This window comes from Grammomys surdaster, unplaced genomic scaffold, assembly GCF_004785775.1.
Source record: "Grammomys surdaster isolate TR1022 unplaced genomic scaffold, NIH_TR_1.0 255, whole genome shotgun sequence".
Classification (NCBI taxonomy): domain Eukaryota; kingdom Metazoa; phylum Chordata; class Mammalia; order Rodentia; family Muridae; genus Grammomys; species Grammomys surdaster.
This window is the reverse complement of record NW_021604696.1, coordinates 8,850,789-8,873,039: the sequence shown is the minus strand read 5'-3', so window position 1 is coordinate 8,873,039 and position 22,251 is coordinate 8,850,789. Positions and strand designations below refer to the sequence as shown.

The following is a 22,251-nucleotide window of genomic DNA, read 5'->3' as shown; positions in this document are numbered from 1 at the left end:
CCCATCAAGGCAAAACATGGAGGGGGTGCAGAGCCAGAATGAGCAATGCATACTGTGTGGTAAATGTGCTGCCTCGCTGTGGTAACAATGCTAGACGTCTGCTGGTCACTTTGTATATTGTATTCAATTGAGCAAGCGGCAAAAGGATAAAATGTTGAAACATAAAAGCTTTAGCTGAAACAAAAATATCCCATCTATCCAAAAGGTAGGAAAATCAAGAGGCCACTGAGATGGTTCAGTGGGTGAAGACACCAGCCTGGGGAATCTGAGTTCTGTCAGCAGATGCCACATGCTTATAAAGGGAATGGTCTGCAGATAGTTGGTGAGCTGCACAGCAAGACAACCCCCTCCCCAGTCATACATACAATGATTCTTTTAAAGGACACAGTAGTGGGGGGGGGAATGACCCCTGGAAAAGTGAGGGTTTCCTTTACTCTGTAAGTGATCCGAATATTCCATTAAAATGTTGTCGGACTAGACTAGATGCAGCCTGGCTAGATAGTGCTCATTTACCAGAAAACTTTTGCTACAAGAATGGTCAGACTGATAATGAATGCATATAAAGACGGACAGAAAGAGCTGCGTTGTGACAAAGTCAGCATCAGGTAAATTACACCAAAGTGTGTTAAGAGGGCTGGAGGTGTTTAGGATCTGACATCTGGTTCAACGGGGAAAAGGCAGTGTTCTGGGTGTGCTCCTGATACCTGTGTGACAAAGCAGTGTTCTGAGTGTGCACCTGACACACACACCAGGCAACAGAAGTAAAGGGAGAGAATTGGTGAGACAGAGAAAGGAAAGAAGGTAACAGTGTATGTTGGAATGAGACACCTTGGTGTTTCTGTTTCAAAGGTGTTTTTACATAGAGTACCTGCAGAATATGTCACCTGTTCCAACTCACAGGGCCATGGGCCTGTTGCTCTGTAGGCCAACTCCTGTAAGATAAATGCAACAGATACTATACATCGAAATCAAACAGGTTGAATTATCTGAACAGTAAGTAAACTTAAAGGAACTTAAGCGACAGATGTGCACACTATCTTCAAACATTTGGAAATGAGGCTATGTGTTTTTAACATCACTTCTCTTACTCTTGTTCTCTGATGCCATGACAGAATACCACAAACTGGCCGATTTATAAAAGAAAGGCATTGATTTCACATCGTTGTGAAGGCTGAGAAATCCACAGTAGCATCTGCAGAGGTGCTTGCTCTGAAGCAGAGGGTGTTGCATAAGGAGATGCAGCGGGGAACACGGAGCTTGCTTAGATGGTAGTGACTAACCTGCTCTGTGATGGCCTCATTAGCCTGTTTATCAGAGCAAAGCTTCTTGGCTTGATCTCTTCATCGGGCCCCACCTCTTAACACTCCTTAACAATGCTGCAGAATATCAACATAAGCATGGGAACTTCCAACCACACTGTTACAAGTGGGTCAGATAAGAAATCGAAATTAAAATGAGGAAACCTTTGACCCGAATGGTTAATGGGATTATACTGGGCTGGTGAGATGTGTCAGTGGATCAATCAATCATTTGTGCAGAGACCTGGCAATCTAACGTGGATCCTCAGTTCTCACGGGGTTTCAGGAGAGAACGAGTTCTCAAGAGTTGTTTAACGATGTCCACATGTGCATTGTGACATGTGCATATCTGCATTCACTGATTCATTAGTTAGAAAAACATAAACGTCGAAAACTGGACACCACTGTTATACCAAGGTCAGCTAAAAGTCTGTGAAGTCCTGGCTCCTATTCCGATGCTAGAAAATGAAAAGTAAATTGAATTCAAAGAATATGGGAAGAAGGGGGACAAAGTTAACAGCAGAAGTTAACGGCAAGACCAAAACAAATGAACAAAACAATCCCACATCATCCAGTGCTTCTAATCAACCAAAGCTACTAAAAACAGAATCTCCCTGCGCTGAACTGAATGGTAACCCTGGAGGTCAACACATCTCACGTAGAGGTTAAGTCTTGTAGACCAACACACATACACACTTACAAGAAAAAAAAAGGGAAAGAGAAATATTGTGGTGCATCTTTAAAACATCACAGAAAATGAGGAATAAAAAGAAAAAATATTTGTTTAGAAACACCCACAAAGTCTGTGGAGCCATGACAGGCTTGAGGTAAAAACCAAGTCTCCCTAATGATGAAAAACAATCTTCCTAAAGGGACAGAGGTGCTCACTGTCATGTCTGTGCTAGCCAATGCTGTGAGGGGAAAATAAAAAGATGTTAGCATTGGAAAAGCTAAAACTCACCTGCAGGTGCCTTAGCATGCAGCAGGGGAACTACCAGAAATTCCAAGAGAATTATCAAGATTGTTGAATATAAAAGGTAAGTGTAGGAAGATCACTGATGATTATGTCTGTAACAAAGATCAAATAGAAAACAAAAATTAACTGTAAGCAACAAATTCCTCAGAAGTCTGAAATGACCAGAAGGTGTTCACATCATTTGCTAGTGACAGAGTCAGAATGGTGGTCACTCTTACCGGGGATCTGCCAAGTGAGAGCACTCATGAGGAGCTTGTCCTGAGAATGACCTGGGTGGTGATCTCAGGGTTCCTTGAGTCAAACTTCAAAATACACATTTAAGATGTGGACTCGGGGGCCAGAGAGATGGTTCAGTAGTTAAGAGTTCTGACTGCTCTTCCAGAGGTCCAGAGTTCAATTCCCAGCAACCACATGGTGGCACACAACCATCTGTAATGGGATCTGATGCCCTCTTCTGGTGTGTCTGAAGACAGCAATTGTGTACTCACATACATAGAATAAATAGATAAATCTTAAGATGTGTACGCACCTCCCGAGAGTGTGCTGCTTACTGTTGCTGTTCCCAGGGACTCGGCACAAGTTCTCCGGCTTTAGATGTTGGTTAATTGAACTTCTTTTAAATACTGTGGTTTTTCAACTCCACCTCTCTCACACACTCAACAGCCTTTACAGCAGAACAGTGACTCCATTCTGCTTGTGTCTGTCACCGTGCAGGCTCATTCTGAAAAGCTGGAGGATAGTCTTCAATAAACTCGAAATATAAAGTACACATTCTTCTTCTTGTCTCACAAGCAGTGTCTCAGGAGGCCTCCTGACACCTTCTTACAGTGGAGTTAACTGATGACCCTTCTGAAATGTAGGTCAGGTGGCAGATGTGCATGTAGGATTTCTGACATATGTTTCCTCTACACAAAAGAATTAAATGTTGCTTTTCCTCTTCCATTTATTTTTGAGTGACTTATGGGCAGTTTCCCTTGGTTTCATCAGTTTAAGTCTCCCCGATTAGAAAATGGTTGAATTCATTTGATGTCTGTGTGAGAAGTGAATCTCTTTAATTTTGGACTCCAGGAAAAGCAGCCTTTGGAATGTGAAGAGTAAACGTCAATGCTTTGTTAGGAAAGAATGACCTGAAAGAGCGGAAAGGTATCCGTAACCCAGTCAACTTCAAGACTACGCTAGCATGTAGCTAATGTAAGCAGAGGGATGGTGGGTTTCAAACCCAGGTCTTGCATCTGAGGGCTGTATAATTTGTCACTAACTGGCCCAGGAAGAAGTACAAGAGTGGTGTGAATGACTAATCTGAAAGAAGCTGTAATGTTGCTAAGGGATTGTTGTCTTCCAGCAAGGCACGGAGACTTTCAGAGCTTGTTTCCTTTGTATCCCACACCATAGAAAATCCACAGGAGTATTTACATCTCCTTTTATGAGATAAGATGTGCAAACCAATCTTATACGTGGGCATAAATGAGAAATCCCGAGTGAATGCCGTAGTATCGGAGTCTACCAGCCTGCTTTAAAAATATGAGGACAACTCGACATCAGACAAGTCACTTAGCATAATCCACTGAAGCAGGTTGAGGAAGACACAGTACTTCCATCTCTCAGATCCTGCAACAACCTCCTGGAACATGGCACCCCCTGCTAGGAAGCTAGGATTGAAGGTAGCCTGGCTAATTTTATCAGTGATTGGATGTAATCTTTAATTTTATATTTTTAATATGTGTGGACACTTTACATGAATGTGGAATGACCCATGTGAGGGAGTTACTGAAGGACACACTAATTAAATCAACTAGAAGCATATGAATCATTTTTTCTAAGCAGTGACCAAGAGTCAGCTCATTTCTCAGAGTCTCTTGGTGCAGAAGCTCGAGGGTACAGCGTTTTTCAAGACAAAACCCACAATTACATCAGTTTGTTTTTTTTTAAAGGTCAGAACAACATCTGTATTTTTACAGAGCTTAATGGTATTTCTCAGGCACTATGTGACAATTATCTCTGATTTACACTTACACTTGCTTATTTCAGTTTATGTTTCAGCTGGCACAGACATCAGCTGTTCTGGTTAATACATCTGGACATGGTCAGGGCATGGACAGTCCCACCAAAAGCACTGCCATGGTGGCTGTGGCTACTGGGATGGAAGGCCGAGGAACGTCTGAAAATAAAGTCAGGAAAAAATGGCATCACCTTAGCTGTTTCACACATATGTGCATGCTGTGCCATCAGGTGCCAGAAGAGGGTGTGGCCTCTTCTGGAACTGGAGTTACAGATGGTTATGAACCACCATGTGGGTGCTGGGAATTGAGCCCAGATCTAGAAGAGCGTCCAATGTTCTTAACTACTGAGCCATCTCCCCAGCTCTAGACATACATAGTCTTTTAAATTTGAGAATGTGATGGTGACAAGGCTCTGGATTAAATTCCTACTAAGGGAGGGGTGAGGGTCAACTCTCAGTACTTTACAACATGAGACTGAGGGGAACGGGTGGGAAATATTACAGTTTAAAAAAAAAGTAAATTGTCTGCACATAATATGACTGTGTGAAAAACCCAAGAGAGCCAGCTGGCAGACTGTCAGGATCTGAGAGAATGAATGTAGTGGGCACAAGGTGTGGGGCCCATGGATTTGTTTCAGAAGCTCTGCTTCTACTTCCCGTAGCATCTTTTGTTTAGATTTCTAAAAACCCCCAAAGGAGAGGTATCAAAATGCATGTAATTGTATAGTTAAGGAACTTTTACCTAATCTTTCAGTGAGAAATTATTAGTCTACAGTTATATTTCCAGTATAACAACGTGCTTTTTAAAAAGGCAGGTCCTATGAGTTAATAATTGTATGCCTTCCAGGTAGTGAAAATTCTCAATTTAAAAATATTTTCTTTCTTTCTTCTTCTTCCTTCTTTCCTTCTTCTTTTTTTTTTTTGATAACCCACTAAGTTCAATTAATGTTACTCATATGTACATGGAAGACATTGTAACTGTTACAGCTCTGAGAGGAAAAGCATCCTTGCAGTCAGAGGCCAAGGAATACCACAGAGTCAAACGACACACACAACAAACCACACACAAGAGATTTTCTGGGAGAGCCCATAGAGTGGCTGCCTCTGAGAAGCAGCAGGCAGCTGAACAGAGGCAGGCTTTATATAGGGTTTCTGCTGGTGAGGAGCTTCCCAGGGAGGCATAGGATTGGTGGAGTTATTATGACCTGATCAGGGATTGGTGGAGTTTTTTGTTTGTTTGTTTGTTTGTTTGTTTGTTTTGAGCTCAGGGATTGGTAGGTTTGTTTGTTTGTTCGTTCATTTTTTGGCTTTTTGAGCTCAAGGATTGGTGTGATTTTTGAGCTAGGGATTGGTGGGTTTTTGAGCTCAGGGATTGGTGGGTTTTGGTAGGTTTTCAATCCCACATGTGGGCTCAGACCTCTTGCCCTATATGCCCCTCTTTTTTGTTTATTAGTAATCAACAGCCAGAGGTTGGGAAAGCATTATCATTAGCCTTTTTCCTGCTGACTGGGGCCATCGAAGTCCTTGGATCTAACTTGACCTTTAACATCAGAATATGATTAGGAGGTGCAGGCCTCTGGCTCTGTAGCTGGGGGCTACTAATCCTGTCATAGCAACTGATTAAAATTCTGCTTAGAAATCTCTAGGTCTGTTGTTTAAGAAATCTAGACTAGAAGTTTATAAGGCAGAGTGTGGCTAATAGGATTAAGGAAAGGGGAGGGGCAAGCTAAGACAGCTAGCATCCAGTTTCATATTGGACTGTCAGTGATTCATGGGCCAGAAGCATCAAGCTGTTTCCTACATTTATTTTGGAGATCTTCCTGGAGTTGTCCGATCTTGTTTTTGACTATACCAGATTGTGTAACACAGAAGCAATGTTCCTCCCTGAGGAAGAGATGAAGATGACCTCTCTCTGCTGTTAGTAAATCTAATCCTTGCTGATTTTGTAACACTAGGGCAGCCAGTGAGTCTGTTTGGCTCCGGAGAGTAAGGATGGTCTGGGTCACTCACTGGATGACCTCAGAAGAAAACCTATAGTAAATAGCTAGAAATGTAGTTAGTCCCACCCACTGCTCAGGTGGTCATACCCAGGACTGTGAGAAAGGATAGGACCTAAACCACTCATTTGTCTTGCCAATCTGCTATAAGCCCTGTGATAGGAACTGGCAAGGGTTCTTCACTGGGTACCACCCCTAGGTTTTGAAAAAGGGACAGCATAGCATAAGACAACCCAGCAGGTAGGCAGTTGTAAACTTGAGTGCTGCAAAGATCAAGGCATTGTGAACATTCAGACATAAAAGGCAGGGTTAGAGAGAGTCTAGTAGTCCAAAGGGTGAGGCTACAGATGGTCTGACCTGGGAGGGACACACAACCAGTATTCCAAAGCAGCCAGGAACCGTATTGTTAGGTAGCTGGTGTGTGGAGGTTAAAGTCTGAAATGAGAGATAGAATGACCATGGGGCAGAGAGGATGGATGAGTATCATCTAGGATGGATAATGTTAGGGAAGTAAGGATCTTTGAGGAGTGTTAAAGCACGTCTTTTATCCTGTTTACACCCAGGAGTTAAGAGAGTGGGGTGTATCCTCTGTGTTTTGATTGGGCTTGATGGACAACTATGACAAATGCTTTCCTGTGACTCCCATCTGAGGTATCATGTTCAGACTTCATAGCCAGAAGGAGCTTTGTCAGGGAATAGGAAGGACAGAAAGATTGTTTGGAGTGGAGGTAAGAGATAGCTTGGACCTAGAGAATCTCCTTCCATTTCCCCTATGGCTGCAGCATTTGTGAAAGTCTCAAATAATATTGGGATCTAGGTGCCATTAGGTGGCCATTTGGATCAGTTATCTAAGGGTCTTGAGGCCAATTTTGAATGCAAAGGTGAACAAGTGTAGAGCCCTTCAGGTTGGGTGCCAGGTGTAGAGGCTAGGTTTTCTAAAAGATATCCTTCGGGGGAGTGAGAGGGTGTGGGGAAAAAAACTGTCACTGCAACCTGTAGAGTCAAGAAATTGGGAAGGATCTTTCTTTCCTTTCCTTTCTTTCTTTCTTTCTTTCTTTCTTTCTTTCTTTCTTTCTTTCTTTCTTTCTTTCTTTTTTTTTGTTTTTTTTTTTTTTTTGAGACAGGGTTTCTCTGTGTAGCCCTGGCTCTCCTGGAACTCACTCTGTAGACCAGGCTAGCCTCCAACTCTTGAACTCAGAAATCTGCCTGCCTCTGCCTCCCAAGTGCTGGGATTAAAGGCATGTGCCACCACTGCCTGGCGGGAAGGATATTTCTGAAGCTGGAATGGGCAGATGTTGGTGGATATGTTCATAGTCTACTGTATATATGTATAGATTCTCAAGAATAGAGGAAAATGTTGTTTAAAAAAAATACTCTTGGGGTTGGGGAGATGACTCAGAGGTTAAAAGCACTGGATACACTTATAGATATCCTAGATTGGATTTCCAGAGCCCACATGGCAGCTCACAACCATCTGTAACTCTAGTTTCAGGAGATTTGATGCCCTCTTCTGGCCTCAGAAGGCACCAGGCATGCATTTGATGCGGTGATTTACATGAAGGAAAATCACCCATGTGCATATACAAACATTTTAAAAATGAGTTGCTTATGAGTGTTGTCAGTGAGCACCTCTCAGTCTGTATGTCCATTGTCAAAGATGGAACATATAAGGTCTCATTGTGGATCATAACTAACATAGACGTTTGCACTTGATTTTGATGTTGAGAGAGCCGTGAACCATAAGAGAAATATTCTCTCTATACCAAAGAATTCCATAGTAGACTGTATTACCAGAGACAAGAGTGAGCAAGTGAGTGTTATATGGGATGACTTTTCCTGGGAGATGCCTCTCTCTCTCTCTCTTTCTCTCTCTCTCTCTCACACACACACACACACACACTTACACACACTTACTTCTACTCACCCTAGATCCCAGATAGGTAGCCCGTGATAGACCAAAACACAGACACTGACAAAGTCCAAATTGTTGAACCAGTGAGTTTTATTGTGGTTACTTACAGGAATATGGGCAAGGGGTTACTTACAGGAACAGAAATGACTCAAAGACAGGTCCTGATAATTTTATTCTTATGTCCAATTTTCTTGATGTGTGGCATGTGTATGCAAAAGGACCAGTGTCTGTACAAGACATCCTAAGACCAAATTCCCAGCATAAAGAGATCTATCTGCTTCAGAGGGACAGAGGACAGGGACAAAGGAACTTCTAGAAGCTAGAAGAGGAAGAAGAAAAAAAAGGGGCAAGAGAGAGGAGGAGGGGACAGAGGGCCGCCTTTGGATAGAGAAGGAGACAGACAGACATGTCCCATAGGCAAATGGCAGTTCACAAAGGTACAAGGGAAAACCTCATGTATTTAATTTTAATTGGGCATGTTAATTAGTAGAGCCAAAGGGGGCTTCTGATTGCTGGCCTTCAATACTTTGATGAGTAGACCTTGGTAGTCAGTCTCAGAAGGAGGAAGTGGCCAAATGAGGGAAGGGATCTTGGGGGTAGCTTTAGAATGTAACCTAACAGATTTTAGCAAGGCAGAGGGAATGAGGGAAGAGCCATGGTCACCATGTTCGGGTCTGGTGGAGCCCTTCCTTAGGTATGTGTTCATGTGGGCGTGCAGTGGAGATGGATGTGAGCCTGGAGGCCAAACCTTGGTGTCAGCTGTTTTTCTCACATGCTGGCCACTTTATTTTGAGGCGAGATATCTTCCTGAATCGAGGTGTCCATGACTGAGGACCAACAAGCTCCAATTTACCTCCGAAGTGCTGTGGCTGCAGGCATGTTCCAGTGCACCTGCCTTTGTCCTTTTTACTTCAGTGTTGGGATCCAAGCTGAGGTCTTTATGCTTGTATGGCAACCACCTCACTGACAGAGCTGTCTCACAGCCCCCTCTATTCATTTTTAAAGTGTGGATTCTTAGTGTGCTTTCCATGAAATGTATTTAAGGTGTCCCTTTAAAAATATCTAATTATGCAGCATGGCTTTCTCTGGTACAAAACAATTGAGTCTAGAAGTGGTTTCCATTTTAAAAGCCCTCTTTCTCTTTGTAAGTTGAGTATCTTCCACCTCTAATTTAAAAATCCAAAGTCTGAAATACCCTCAAACCTGAAGCTTAGTTTCGAAAGCTTTTTAGATTTGGATTATAGGGTTAAGGAAGTACTTGATTTATTAATGGACATTGTGCTAGGGTGCTTAAAGGAACAGTCTATGTTAGTTAGTTTTTCTTGATGCATTCTGAGGTCTAATTAAATTTGTTTGTTTTCCTGAAAGAAACTCTGTAACTTATACCCACCCATTTAACAGTGAACTGTACATATGCACACTGGAAAGAGTTGCTTTAGATTTGTCTGTGTGCTTATTTTCTGACTTAATGTTTTTAACCGCTGGAAACAATGTATTTTAAAATGTAGTCATTTGTATTTCTCCTGTCTACCAGCCCCAGATGACAGCTCATTATTGCTGCTGAGAGCTGAGTTATATTTAACCATGAAGAACTATGAGCAAGCCCTGCAGGATGCTGATACAGTTTGTCAGAGGGAACCTCTCCTGACCAAGGTGATTGATGCCTGTCAGTTGGATTTGGTAATGATCTGGTGATTAAGGTTGTGGGGTGTGTGTGTGTGTTCATGCATGCGAGTGCATGTGTATGTGAATGAATGTGTGAGTATGTGTGTACATGTGGGATTGTGGGTGTGTGAGTGTGTATGCACTGTATGTGCATGTGTGAGTATGCATGTGTGTGTGTTTGTGTGTGTGTGTTTGTGCATTCATGTGAGTGCACGTGTGTGTGAATGAGTGTGTGAGTATGTGTGTACATGTGGGATTGTGGGTGGGTGAGTGTGTGTGCATGTGTAAGTATACATGTATGTGTGTGTGTGTGGCTATGCATACATGTGAGTACATGTGTGTGTGTTTGAATAAGTATGAATGCATGTGTGTTTGTGTGTGAGTGTGTGTGTACTATGTGCATGTGTGAGTATGAGTGTATGTCTGTGTGTGTGTATACATAGTATATGTATGTACACCTGTATAGGTACAGATAGAGACCAGAGACATTGAGATGTCTGCCTCATTGCTTCTCCATCTTGTATTTTGATTCAGAGTCTCTCACAGAGCCTCAAGGTCACTCATTAGATAGACTGGCTGGTCAGCAACCCCCTGGGGTCTTCCTTTCCCCGCCTCCCAAGATGCCACTATCCCAGCTGTTTTTGCATGGATAGTAGGATCAGAACTCAAGCCCTAGGTTATGGTATTCTATTCATAAGTTATCATGATTGTGATGAAGCACCTGAAGATAGTGCATATCTTCTCTAGTTTATAGTAGTCTGAATTTAGCAATTATTTCATACTAAATCTAATTTACTGGACCAAGTTTATTCCTGGATTCAGATAATGCTTAAATAGCAATGTGCTTTAACTCTTGCTATTTTTTGCTGATGTGCTTTACTCTATATACTATTTAGCTCAATGGTATGCAGTCAGTACAGTCTCAAAATCTTTGTTCAAAATGCCTGAGAGCAGATGAATTTGGGAATTTTGAATACTTTCATATTTTGAGGATAGTTTCATATATAATGATGTAACTCAAGGAGAAGACAATTATAAGCATGTACTTTATGCTTTATATACAGCTTGCAAAAGTAATTAAAACCTTCATACAGCTTCATACAGTATTTTTAAATTTTTGTGCATGAAACAAAGCTTTATGTCTTGGGACTTTCTGCTGGTGACATCAAGCCAGTGCTGAAGACGCCTTGCGTTTGGGGACATTTCCAGTTTCACAGTTTGGGGTTAGAAATGTCTATCCTGTATAAATCAGTTCAAAAGTTACATGAAATTAAATCCAAAGAACTGAAAAAAAATATGATACCTTTTGAATAACAGCAAACCCAACAGGGAAACTGACCTCAAAATGACAGTTGAAAGTTATGAGTTGGTGAAGAAGAGAACAGCGCATTGTACACAGAAGGTGAAATACAGGATAGTTACAGAGAAAGTGAGAACCCAATCTAAGTAACAGAAAAGAAAGAAAAATGAATCAGTTCTGTGGGATTATAAAGTGGTATAATGAATGTTCAGTTGGAACCCTGGCAGGAGAAGGGAGAAATAGAGAAAGGGAAAATTGGAAATATATTGGCTTTCAAATTTAGTGAGAAACATTCATTTCAGTTTCACAAGATGAACAAGAAACCACTCAAAATAAACTCAAATCACAGTTAGTCTGCTGTTTAAGCCAGAATTGTTAAGAGTCTTGAATGTAGCAAGAAGCATGGCCTATGGGGAAACAGCAAGACGGATGGTTGACATCTCATGAGGAATCATGGAAGCTAATCAACACGGGAACGGCGTATTCAAAGTGGGAAGGGAATATATTAGTGTGCCTGCAAAGCAACACCAGTGAAATGGAATCTACTAGAAATTCACACTAAATGTGAAGACATGGGAAGATTTAAATGGCTGTATGAATGTAATTTGAAAACACAAAGTATGCAAAAATTAAATGGCCATATGATCTCATAGCTTATCAGAAGACACTAAAGGAATATTTGAGACACACTGGGAAACTTCATCTCAACCTAATTGACACTTGTAGAAAAAATGCATTTAGCTATATAGCATACATATCCTTTAATGCCTGTTGGATCCAGTGTGCACAGAACATATCAAGATTCAAAATATTGAATTCTTCAATGATGGTTCTCTTCAAACAGCTAAAATTAGAAGTTAACAGGAGCAACAAAAACTAGGAAATCTTTGTGTTTCTTAAACAATCCTTTGTAAAGAGAAGAAATCAAAAGAGAACTATCCAACATTTAAATTAATGATAATTAATTAAATTAATGATAAAATACATTATACACTTAGCTTTTTAGATGTAGTTAAAGCCATTCTTAGAGGAAAATTTATGTTATTATCATCTTCTGTTGAAGGAGAAAGGTCACAAATCTAGTCTCTTATGAAACTATATTAAAAAGAGCAAATTAAAACGAAGGAAGGTATGGGTTTGGAGTGTCTTGATGGGTAAGAATGCATGCTGCTCTTCCAGGAGTCTTGAATTTGACCACAATGGATGGTTCACAACTACCTTCAATTCTAGCTCCAGGGCATCCAACATCCTTCTCCAGTATCTTCAGAAACCTGCACACATATGGCATATGAACATAGTCACATGCAGACACATAAACAGAAATAAATCTTATTAAACCAAGATGAACAAAAGAAAGGAAATAAATGCAAGATTGACAGTCAATAAATAGAACCAGAAAACACACATTTATAAAAACAAGGATTTGGTGAGTTAGTCTTTGTCAAACTTTTGAAACTCCTTATCTTCAAAAGATATTGACATAGAGAAGAAAGGGTAAACACACATTAGGGACATATAATACTGTAGGATAAAGAGGAATTCTGCTCAGCTTATAAGAGCTGATCCTACCAATTCAGTAATAATTCACACAACTGGTTAAATGATTAAGGGATTTGAACAGGTATTTTACTGAAAAAGATACAAGAATATCAAATAAATGCCAGAAAGATGTACCACTCTTAGGCCCACCACCTTCTGGCCTCTGAGCACCTACATCTGTAGCACACACACATATACACATCTAAAAATTGGTAAACGTTAGGATATATAAATCATAACTGTTTTACTTATTATAGTTTATATTTGACATAAATATAAACTGATACCTTGTTCAAGATTACTTTAGCTATTCAAGAGTTTTTATAAATTATGTGAATTCCATAAATATCATAAACAATAAGATTAAGTTGACAGATTCCTTTTTTCCTTCTTAGCATATCCTTTAGAACATCTTTGTGCACAAATATCAGTTACAGGCATCCCTGCATTCTGGTTTCAGATGTATTTATTAAATAGTGAAGCTTGCCAGTTATCAAGACAGGAAGATACAGGATATACACATCTACCTAATCAAGTTGCTGTAACACATTTTCCAGGGCTGTTGTAACCAGATGCATATAACCTTGCAGTGTTTTAAAATCTATTCTTTGTCTTTGGGTAAATCCAGGGGCACCATATAAAAGCCCAGATTCTTTCTGGATTGGGAAGAAGTAAAGAAGTGTTAAAGGAATTTATCTACTGCCTTGCTTTAAATCCTGAGTGCAACTCGGCGAGGAAAGAAACACAGAAGGTATGCGTTCTGATAAGCAACTTCCTCCTTTGGGTAACACATGTGATATGTGGCTTTGTGTCATGCTGGGAGCCTTTGCCCATAAGAGCAGCAAATGTGATTTCAAATGCCCATGACAGTGTAATGAACAGCACAGTGATAATACACACTGCATTTGATAATTTCTAATTGAGTGTGCAGCACAGTGTCTGATGAGACAGTGCACACACACCCCAGTTGTGATAAGAGACTGGGGTGTAAGGTCACCTTGAAACACAAGGCTGTAGAGACAGAGCTAGGAATTGTGAAGGACCCGGTAAGAGGCACTGTGACACATGTACAGTTCACTCCACAGACTCACCTGTGACGAGCAGCAAAGCTTTATCATCGTGGTGCACACATGTACCATTGCATCGTGCTTAATGTAGGACTCCACTCTTGCCAAGTGCCTGGACAGTACTCATGGCCTTTACATAGACTTTCCCGTGACTAGGGGGCTTTTGTTTACCTTTCTCAGTGTTTCCTGTGTTAATGGTTTTACTTAAGCAGCTACCAATACGTCTACGTTATAATTTCTACTGACTAGTACATTTTATTTTGTGGCACTTTAGAACGCAAGTCAGTTTTCCCCTCTACATTTGTGAGAAGCCACTTTAGAGTCTTAAGAAAAGCTTTCTTTCTTTGGAATGTTTTCTCACAGAAGAGGGTTTCTGTGCTCTCCTCCCTGTGAGGTATCTTGTTTACCCTGCAGCTTCATCATCTACACACAATGAAGTTTTCCATCCCATGTTCACGTTGGGAAATTTGCTTGCATCTTACCCATAAGATCACACCATCTAATCCTGTTAGAAATGTAGTTAGATGAAACAAATAGGCATGATTTGTCTAAAGCAGAACTTCCTGAGAAGACACCTTTCCTTCTTGTGCTGTTGGTTGGCATCTGCTGCTCACTACTCATCTGCTGCCTACTGCTCGGCCCTGCAGTCAGGTTTCTGGCCTCTGGGGCAACTTGTGTTAGTAATATCGAGTCATGGCTGAGTTCCTCCATCATACTGGCCATACCCACAGAGCTCCTCCTCTGAATGTGTGTCTCCTCTCAGCTGACCCTCACCTCACTGTTGTAAAAGTCAGAGCAAGCTCAAATGAAACATGGGTGCTCAGGTCCCAGGGTTTTGTAGATTCTTGCCTGCCTGGTATATTGATTGTATACTTTCTAATTCTGTTAGTGTGTTGAAAACTGGCATGTCTGTTATGGGGGTCTATCAACCAGCTTTTGTTTTATTGCTCTGAGTATTACAGGACCTTGGTATTCTGAAAAAAGCTTGCAAGTACTGCAAGAAGTGAGTCAGGCTTTAAGCAGAAGCTAGAGGGTAGTGGGCTTGATTATTGCTGGTATAACAGCTTTAATTACATTAATTGCTAGCATCACTGCTTCTCCAATTGCTTTGACACAAGATGGTAAGACAGCTACTTTTGTTAATCATTTAGCAAAATAATGTTACTAATGTGTTGAGTATACAAGAGGATTAGGTAGGTGTTTAGAATAACAGATTGATGCTCTTTATCCTATTCAAATTATTAGAAGAAGGTTCAGAGTTTAAGAGTAAGGAGCTATCTCAAGTATCATGCCAAATACCAATGGATTTGTATTACTTCTAAAATTTACAATAATAGTCATTATAATTAGGAAAAAAGTTTAAAGACACTCACAGGGTATTTGGCATAATTCTAACACCTCTCTGGTTGTTTTAACTTTGCATAGTGAGCTTATGAATTTAAAGAATGCTCCTCTGCTGAGCTTTGATGCTGCAGATAATGCCGATAAAATTATCCATAGCCTGAGGTCAGTATTTCCATTTAGGTCAAGCTTCAAGAATGGCATATATAGCTTGATCATGCTAGCCCTTTTTGTCCTGGGAATACTTTTATTCCTGCCCATCGTGTTAAAGCTTGTCTTTAACAGCATCAACATGTCGGCAGCCAAAGTACATGTCTTGAAACTGAAAATGCCTGCCCCCAGAGAGAGTTATTAACTTAACAGGCTGGCAAGTCAAGGATGGGTAAGATTCTGCACAGAGCCTTACCAACTGAAGACAGAAGTACATTGCTCTTGATAATGCATATTCCATGACGAGTAAGGAAGGCACTCTTGTCAGAATGACATAGGACAGGCTCAGTCTTGTTTTTGAAATAAAAAAGGGGGAGATGTGGAGAGCTTTTGGGGCTTCTTGGCAGGAATCTGACGTTAGGCTAGAACAAAGAAATAATTTTAGGCAGGAATCTAAATATTAGGCTAGAACAAAGAAGTAATTTCAGATAGGATTATAAATTTTAGGCTAGAGCAAGGAAGTAGGCTTCAGACATGAAAATGACTTTGGGCTAGGACAGGGAAGTAGGCTCAGATATTTTGGTCATCCTGATAAGCCCTTAGAAACAGTGATCACAGGAGTGATCATGGGACTTTATTTATTGCCTTGCTTGTTCTTTGACTATTTGTGTTTACTGTCTTGCTTGTTCCTTGACTATTTGCATCTATTGTATTGCTAGTTCCTAGAACTGACCTAAATACTTGCATATAACTAAAATGGTATAAAAGCAAATTGGGAAAAAAAAAGAATGTATAATCCTAAATAAATAAATAAATAAATAAATGTTTATATTGATTCCCCACCCCCCAAAAAAGATGTGATGTTTCTCCCTGCCAGCATCCTCTGGCTGATGGACATGTATTATGACAGAATTAACATTAGTCCACTGATATGCCTGAAATGCAGTCCTGCCCCCCACAGCTCTGATGAAGCCATAGCAGAGCCACATGGTGACTCTGACATCCTCGATGAGGCTGCATTTCCTGCAATTACAAAGACTATTTACCACTATGCTCAAAATGCAGCATAAAGGGGGGAGAGAGAGAGAGAGAGAGAGAGAAGTTTAAAAAACAAAGCTTGTCTATGTTTTTGCCAGTGTCAAGCTCTTCTCTTCATTTTTACATTAATCCCTTGGGTTCCACTGGGTCTCCAAGTCTTGGCAGCCAGAATGCCTAACTGGCATCACTTCCCCAGTTATGGTGTGTAAATCTTGAGCCAGAATTCTGGCCTGTTACCAGATGCTCCCTGGCCCATAAACAGAGCAGCTCTCTAGAAAATTCTCAGTCCTCTGGGCGATGACATCTTGGATTTAATCTGAGATCCCTGTAGACTCTGTAGCCTTCAACTGTGACACTTTAGGGTTTGATGTAGCTCATAGGAACCAGACAGAAGACAGACATAATGCCCGTATTTTATCATTGATAGGACAGGTGGAAAGGGATTGGAACACATAATTAGTAATACACTGTCTATGGTTTCAAAATGTTTAGATTTTAAAAGATTGGCAGGTTGAACATGGCAATTATTCTTTTTCAGTTTGTGGGGAAGGGCCATGTCTGTTTGGCTTCTGTTGACTCTGAACCATTAAAATATGTTAGACACTTTTTCCTCCAGGGTATTTCACCATGTATTTTCTATTTTTGAAATTTTTATAGGTAATATGTGAGGTGTTCTTCTCAGCTTCAGAAAATGAGGATCAAACCTCAACATCTTCCACCGAAACCGGACCAAAGGCCCTTTGTGATGGCCAGATGAATTCCCAGTATCCTCTGGAAGAAGCAGGCGGTCAAGCTAATGCAGACAGTCCTAAGGTGTGGAGTGTGTGTATCTGCTTCTGGGTTACCTACTATGTTGGTGGTTCCTTGTGCATCATGACATCACGTGAGCTACATGTAACTAGTTAAAACTTTTAAGTGAAGTCATTGGGACTAATGGGACAGTGATAGAAATTCTGGAGCCCTTCCAAACGTCTCCACACTTTTTGCAACATCTCCAGAACATCAGGAGACCTGATATTATTTCATCTCAGAGCAAAGAAAGCAGAGATTGGTCTGAATGTATGATATATAATTTATACATTGATGCATATGCTACAGGTGTGAAGATTGCTCCTCTCAGAAAGAAGTTATCCTGTGCTTTACCATGAAAGGTGTAAAGCATTTCTGATTAGCCAATGGAAAAAGCCAATCATGTGAAGAGCTCAGGCCCCCTTTTCTTCCTCAGAGATCTATTTTGTGCATTGTAGAGACTAGAGGTAAACACTGGGTGCCCAGTAAGCACTTTACCTGCTGCTGAGCCATCTCTACAGTGTCTTTCCTAAGATTTCTAAGAAGGCTAGTATGTGGTTTGGTTTGGTTTGGTTTGGTTTGGTTTGGTTTGGTTTGGTTTGGTTTGGTTTGGTTTGGATTGATTTGATTTGATTTGATTTGATTTGATTTTGTTTCCTTGTGTCCCATGCGTGGTTCTTGAATATTGAGGGCTCTCTTTTTATACTTAAACAGACACCATCTGAGAAGTTGGATATACCCGCAGATGCCAATTCTTCGGTTTTATATTTTATTCTGGGCCTCCACTGTGAAGAGGATAAAAAGGCACTGGAAGGCATCATCCCAGTGGCACCAAGCAGCACCTTGAAGAGGCAGCTTCCCAGTGATGCAGAAGACGACGAGCTTGGTGTGAATACCCCTGAGAAGATTCCCAAGAAAGGTTAGCAAGCCGCTTCTTGCCACTGTGTTCTGAAAACAAAGGGATAGAGTATTAGATTTTAAAAGCATCTTCACACAAGTAAAATTTATAAGGAAATGAGTATACCAGCTCATTTTCTAGAGCTAATTGTGCAAGGACTTTATATTGATGAGCACTTAGATGAAATTTCAATTGTCCTGAATATGTACCAGATTGATCAATTCTTTTTTTATATTTGCTGGACAATATACAAACAAACATACATACATACATAGTACATGCATACACACACACATATATGTATATATATATGTATGTGTATACATATATATGTGTGTATGTGTGTGTGTGCTAACACTGTTGTTGACATATTTTATCCTGAAGAAATAAATTCATTGTATGGTGTCTCTCAGAAGTTCAGATGTTAGTTATAATGTTTGAAACTTTTTCAGATGCAGATTCCTCACCTCAGAGGAATTCGAACTCTCTAGAAGAAGAGCCAGAGTTCACAATTGATGCAACTGACTTTGAGTGTGCGCTGTGCATGAGGTAGGCTGGTATAGAACATGTGTAGCTCCTTAAAAATAGTAAGGCATTCTGAATTCTATGACTATGTGAAAGGTACCACTGGTGAACACACACACACAAACACACACACATTTCCTAAAATGTGTGTGTGTTTGTGTGTGTGTGTGTGTGTGTGTGTTTCTTAATTTGAGTTACTATGCTGTGATAAAACATGATGACAGAAATCAAGTTGGGGAAGAAAGGGTTTATTCAGCATACACTACCAGATCATAGTCTGTCACTGGAGGAAGTTGCATCAGGAACTCACAAAGGGAAGGAACCTGGAGGTAGGAGCTGATGCAGAGGCCATGGAGGGGTGCTGCTTACTAGCTTGCTCTCCATGGCTTACTCAGTTTGCTTTTTATAGAACCCAAGGGTGGTACCACCCACAATGGGCTGGCCCCTGCCACATAAATCACTAATTAAGAAAATACTCTCCAGCCTTGCCTACAATCTTAATGGGGGCATCTTCTCATTTGGTGTTTCCTTCTCTCAAATGAATCTAGTTGTGTCACATTTAACATAATATTAGCACAATATGTATCAGCAATTATTGATTTATTTTCTAAAAATCCAATGAGGATGTTAAGAAGAAGTGGATATGAATGACTCCTGGGCTTGTATGGAAACTACATAAGGCATCCTTTTGAAATGAGTAGCTTTCTTGAAAGTCTCTTCTGGACATATCTTTCTGAAACCTCATGTTCTTCTTTCCAGGCTGCTCTTTGAACCTGTCACTACACCCTGCGGACATACATTTTGTCTCAAATGCCTTGAGCGCTGCCTGGACCATGCCCCTCACTGCCCACTGTGCAAAGACAAGCTTTCAGAGGTGAGTGGTTCACAATATGAAGCCTCTTCTTGTGCTTTGTCAGGGATGTCATGCTTTCCTTCCACCACCTACTACTAAAATCAGATTTATTTGATCGAAGATGGGCCATTTCCCACTTCTTTCATAAATCAAAACACATAAAGAAGCATTAGATGCAGAAGTAGCTAAGTATTAAAGCAATTTCTGGGTATAAATCATTGAGTTAGATTCAAAACAGGAGAATATATATGTGGAGTATACATTCACTTCAGATGGTTTGATACATTACAGGACATTTAGTTTATGTCTAGGTTGTGTTCCTTACTACTACCAAGTCTCCTTTATGCCCTTTCCAGTTAGTTGCTACTGTCTTTGGTTTGAAACCAAATCCAGTAAAATGTAGGGTATATAGGGAAGCTATTTGTTGCTCTTTATCTCAAATGTAAACATTTGCATTGATTATGCAGATAAGATAGAGGAAATGGATAGTGGATAGCATTGCAGAGCTGTGTGCTCTGTGCTGTGTCCTGGTTCCTTTGTTCTCAGTCACTTTCCACGAGACAAATTCTTTAGCCTCTTGGAGGGGTAAGGACTTCCCTCATATCCTCAAGTTGAGACTGATAATCTTTGTTTTAATTATATTCCAGAAATATGCAACCTACAATCTCTGGAGTAATGTGGTTTTCTCCTTTCCTTTCTCTCCCTCTTGCACACACTAAACACACACACCAAGATACTCCTAAGCCTAAATTAACTTTTAAAAAAAATCTGACATGGCAAGAGAGGGTGTTAAAATGAGGGAAAGCTTAAAATAATTGTAACTTTTTAATTCATTGCTAAAACATGTTCAAATAAGTCATCACCATGGAGACCTGTTTATAATGAGTACATGCTTGTGTTACTGAGTTACAGCACACATGCTTGTGTTACTAAGTTGTAACATACATGCTTGTGTTACTAAGTTGTAGCACACATGCTTGTGTTACTAAGTTGTAGCATACATGCTTGTGTTACTAAGTTGTATCATACATACTTGTGTTACTAAGTTGTATCATGCATGCTTGTGTTACTAAGTTGTAGCACATACATGCTTGTGTTACTAAGTTGTAGCACACATGCTTGTGCTACTAAGTTGTATCATACATGCTTGTGTTACTAAGTTGCAGCACACATGCTTATGTTATTAAGTTGCATGGTAGTATACTTGCTTGTGTTACTAAGTTGTAGCACACATGCTTGTGTTACTAAGTTGTATCATACATGCTGTGTTACTAAGTTGCAGCATACATGCTTATGTTACTAAGTTGCAGCATACATGCTTGTGTTATTAAGTTGCATGGTAGTGTATTGCTTGTGTTACTAAGTTGCAAGACACATTCATTCTTAAATCACATACACATTGCCCCTTTCTGAACTTTCCAGAGGTCACAGGATGGTTATCAGTATTGTGTTATGCACACGTGCGATGACCGTAGACAAGTTCTGAGCATGTGCAGTGGTTCATTAGGAAGTGTCTCTATGGTCTTCCCCAAGCTATTATCATCCCTTGCTGAGAGGCACATCTGTCCTGCTCCCTTATACATTCCTGTTCCCAGGGTCTGGGGGCCTAGAGATGGCTCCCTTATGCCTGCCTATGAAACAAAAGGCTTGCCCCAAGACCATTCATAACACAGGCATTTTACTACTTTTTCTTTTATCTTATGTGGTATCTGTGAAGAAGAAAGCCTGGCACATGCATGGTGAATGTGGATGAAAATATCACAATAATACCCATGGCTCTGTGTGCTAACCAAAATATCTATCAAGACTTTCTTTTCTCTTCTTATCTTTTCCTTTCTTTTCTTGTTGGTTGTTGTTGTTGTTGTCGTTGTCATCATTGTTGTTGTTGAAACAGGTTTCTCTATGTAGTCCTGACTGTCATAGGATTCACTCTGTAGACCAGGCTGACCTCACACTCAGAAATCCACCTGCGTCTGCCTCCCAGATTCTGGCATTCACCATTACTACTAGGTATAGTAAAGTTTTTCAAAGAGAAAAAAGAAACATCCTGGAGGTCTGCTAACTATAAGCCCCTTAAGGACAAAGACGTCCAGACTCCAGTTTTTATTGGATTGCCAAGAGCCCTAGTGACCCAAACAGAAAATGCCAGACACCCTTTCTCTCATGTACAGCATAAATCCTGCAGGCCACACACAGGGCTAAGCTTTGTCTTTCAGGAAGAACTAACATTTACCATCATTTAACATATCTTTTCTGTTATAGTTGTTGGCAACCAGAAATTTTAATGTAACTGTTCTGACTGAAGAACTGATATTCCGATACTTATCTGATGAGTTATCTGACAGAAAGAGGGTCTATGATGAAGAGATGTCAGAACTGTCCAAGTAAGTGCTACATCACATGAACTTGGCCCTTGGTGCAGAATATTCAGGGAAATCTTTGTTGATATGAGCCAAGCCTTAGATTTTGTTTTTATTTTTTTCATAACAGAATTCTTGGTCTTTGAATGAAAAAAATTTTAGTTGCAAAATATCTGTGGAAATTTAATTATAAGTAATTATAAGAAATATTCAAAATATATTTTTGGAAAGTTATAAATCTGTTTTCTGTATCTAAATAACTTGCTGAATGGAAAGACAAAAGTCTGGATAGCAAGCAGGATTCTGACTCATGATTTCCTCTCTCCACCCAGTTAAAGTTTGGTGTTTCCGTACAAACCTGGCCGATCCTTCATTCTTGCCTTTGTCTACCATGTGGTTTTTTCTTTGTGAAGTATTTTTAAGGGTGATTCAGCTATAACCTTTACAAGTACAGTAACATAACTCAGGATGCTATCTCTCATCAAATTAAATATGGCAGACTTGGCTAAAACCTGGCTGAGTGGAGACCTTGCTCATGCCAGGC

At 40.3% G+C, this 22,251-nt stretch overlaps 1 protein-coding gene across 1 annotated transcript in view; it reads left to right on the top strand.

Annotated features, from left to right (window-relative positions):
- The window catches only part of Lonrf2 (LON peptidase N-terminal domain and ring finger 2), a 38,263-nt gene that overhangs the window by 6,551 nt on the left and 9,461 nt on the right, over positions 1–22,251 (top strand). The window contains exons 2-8 of the mRNA XM_028775518.1: positions 9,717–9,835; positions 13,315–13,437; positions 16,940–17,095; positions 17,786–17,990; positions 18,422–18,518; positions 19,254–19,368; positions 21,610–21,731. Of these exons, the coding sequence (XP_028631351.1) occupies positions 9,717–9,835; positions 13,315–13,437; positions 16,940–17,095; positions 17,786–17,990; positions 18,422–18,518; positions 19,254–19,368; positions 21,610–21,731 (937 nt within the window). The remainder of the gene's footprint in view (positions 1–9,716; positions 9,836–13,314; positions 13,438–16,939; positions 17,096–17,785; positions 17,991–18,421; positions 18,519–19,253; positions 19,369–21,609; positions 21,732–22,251) is intronic.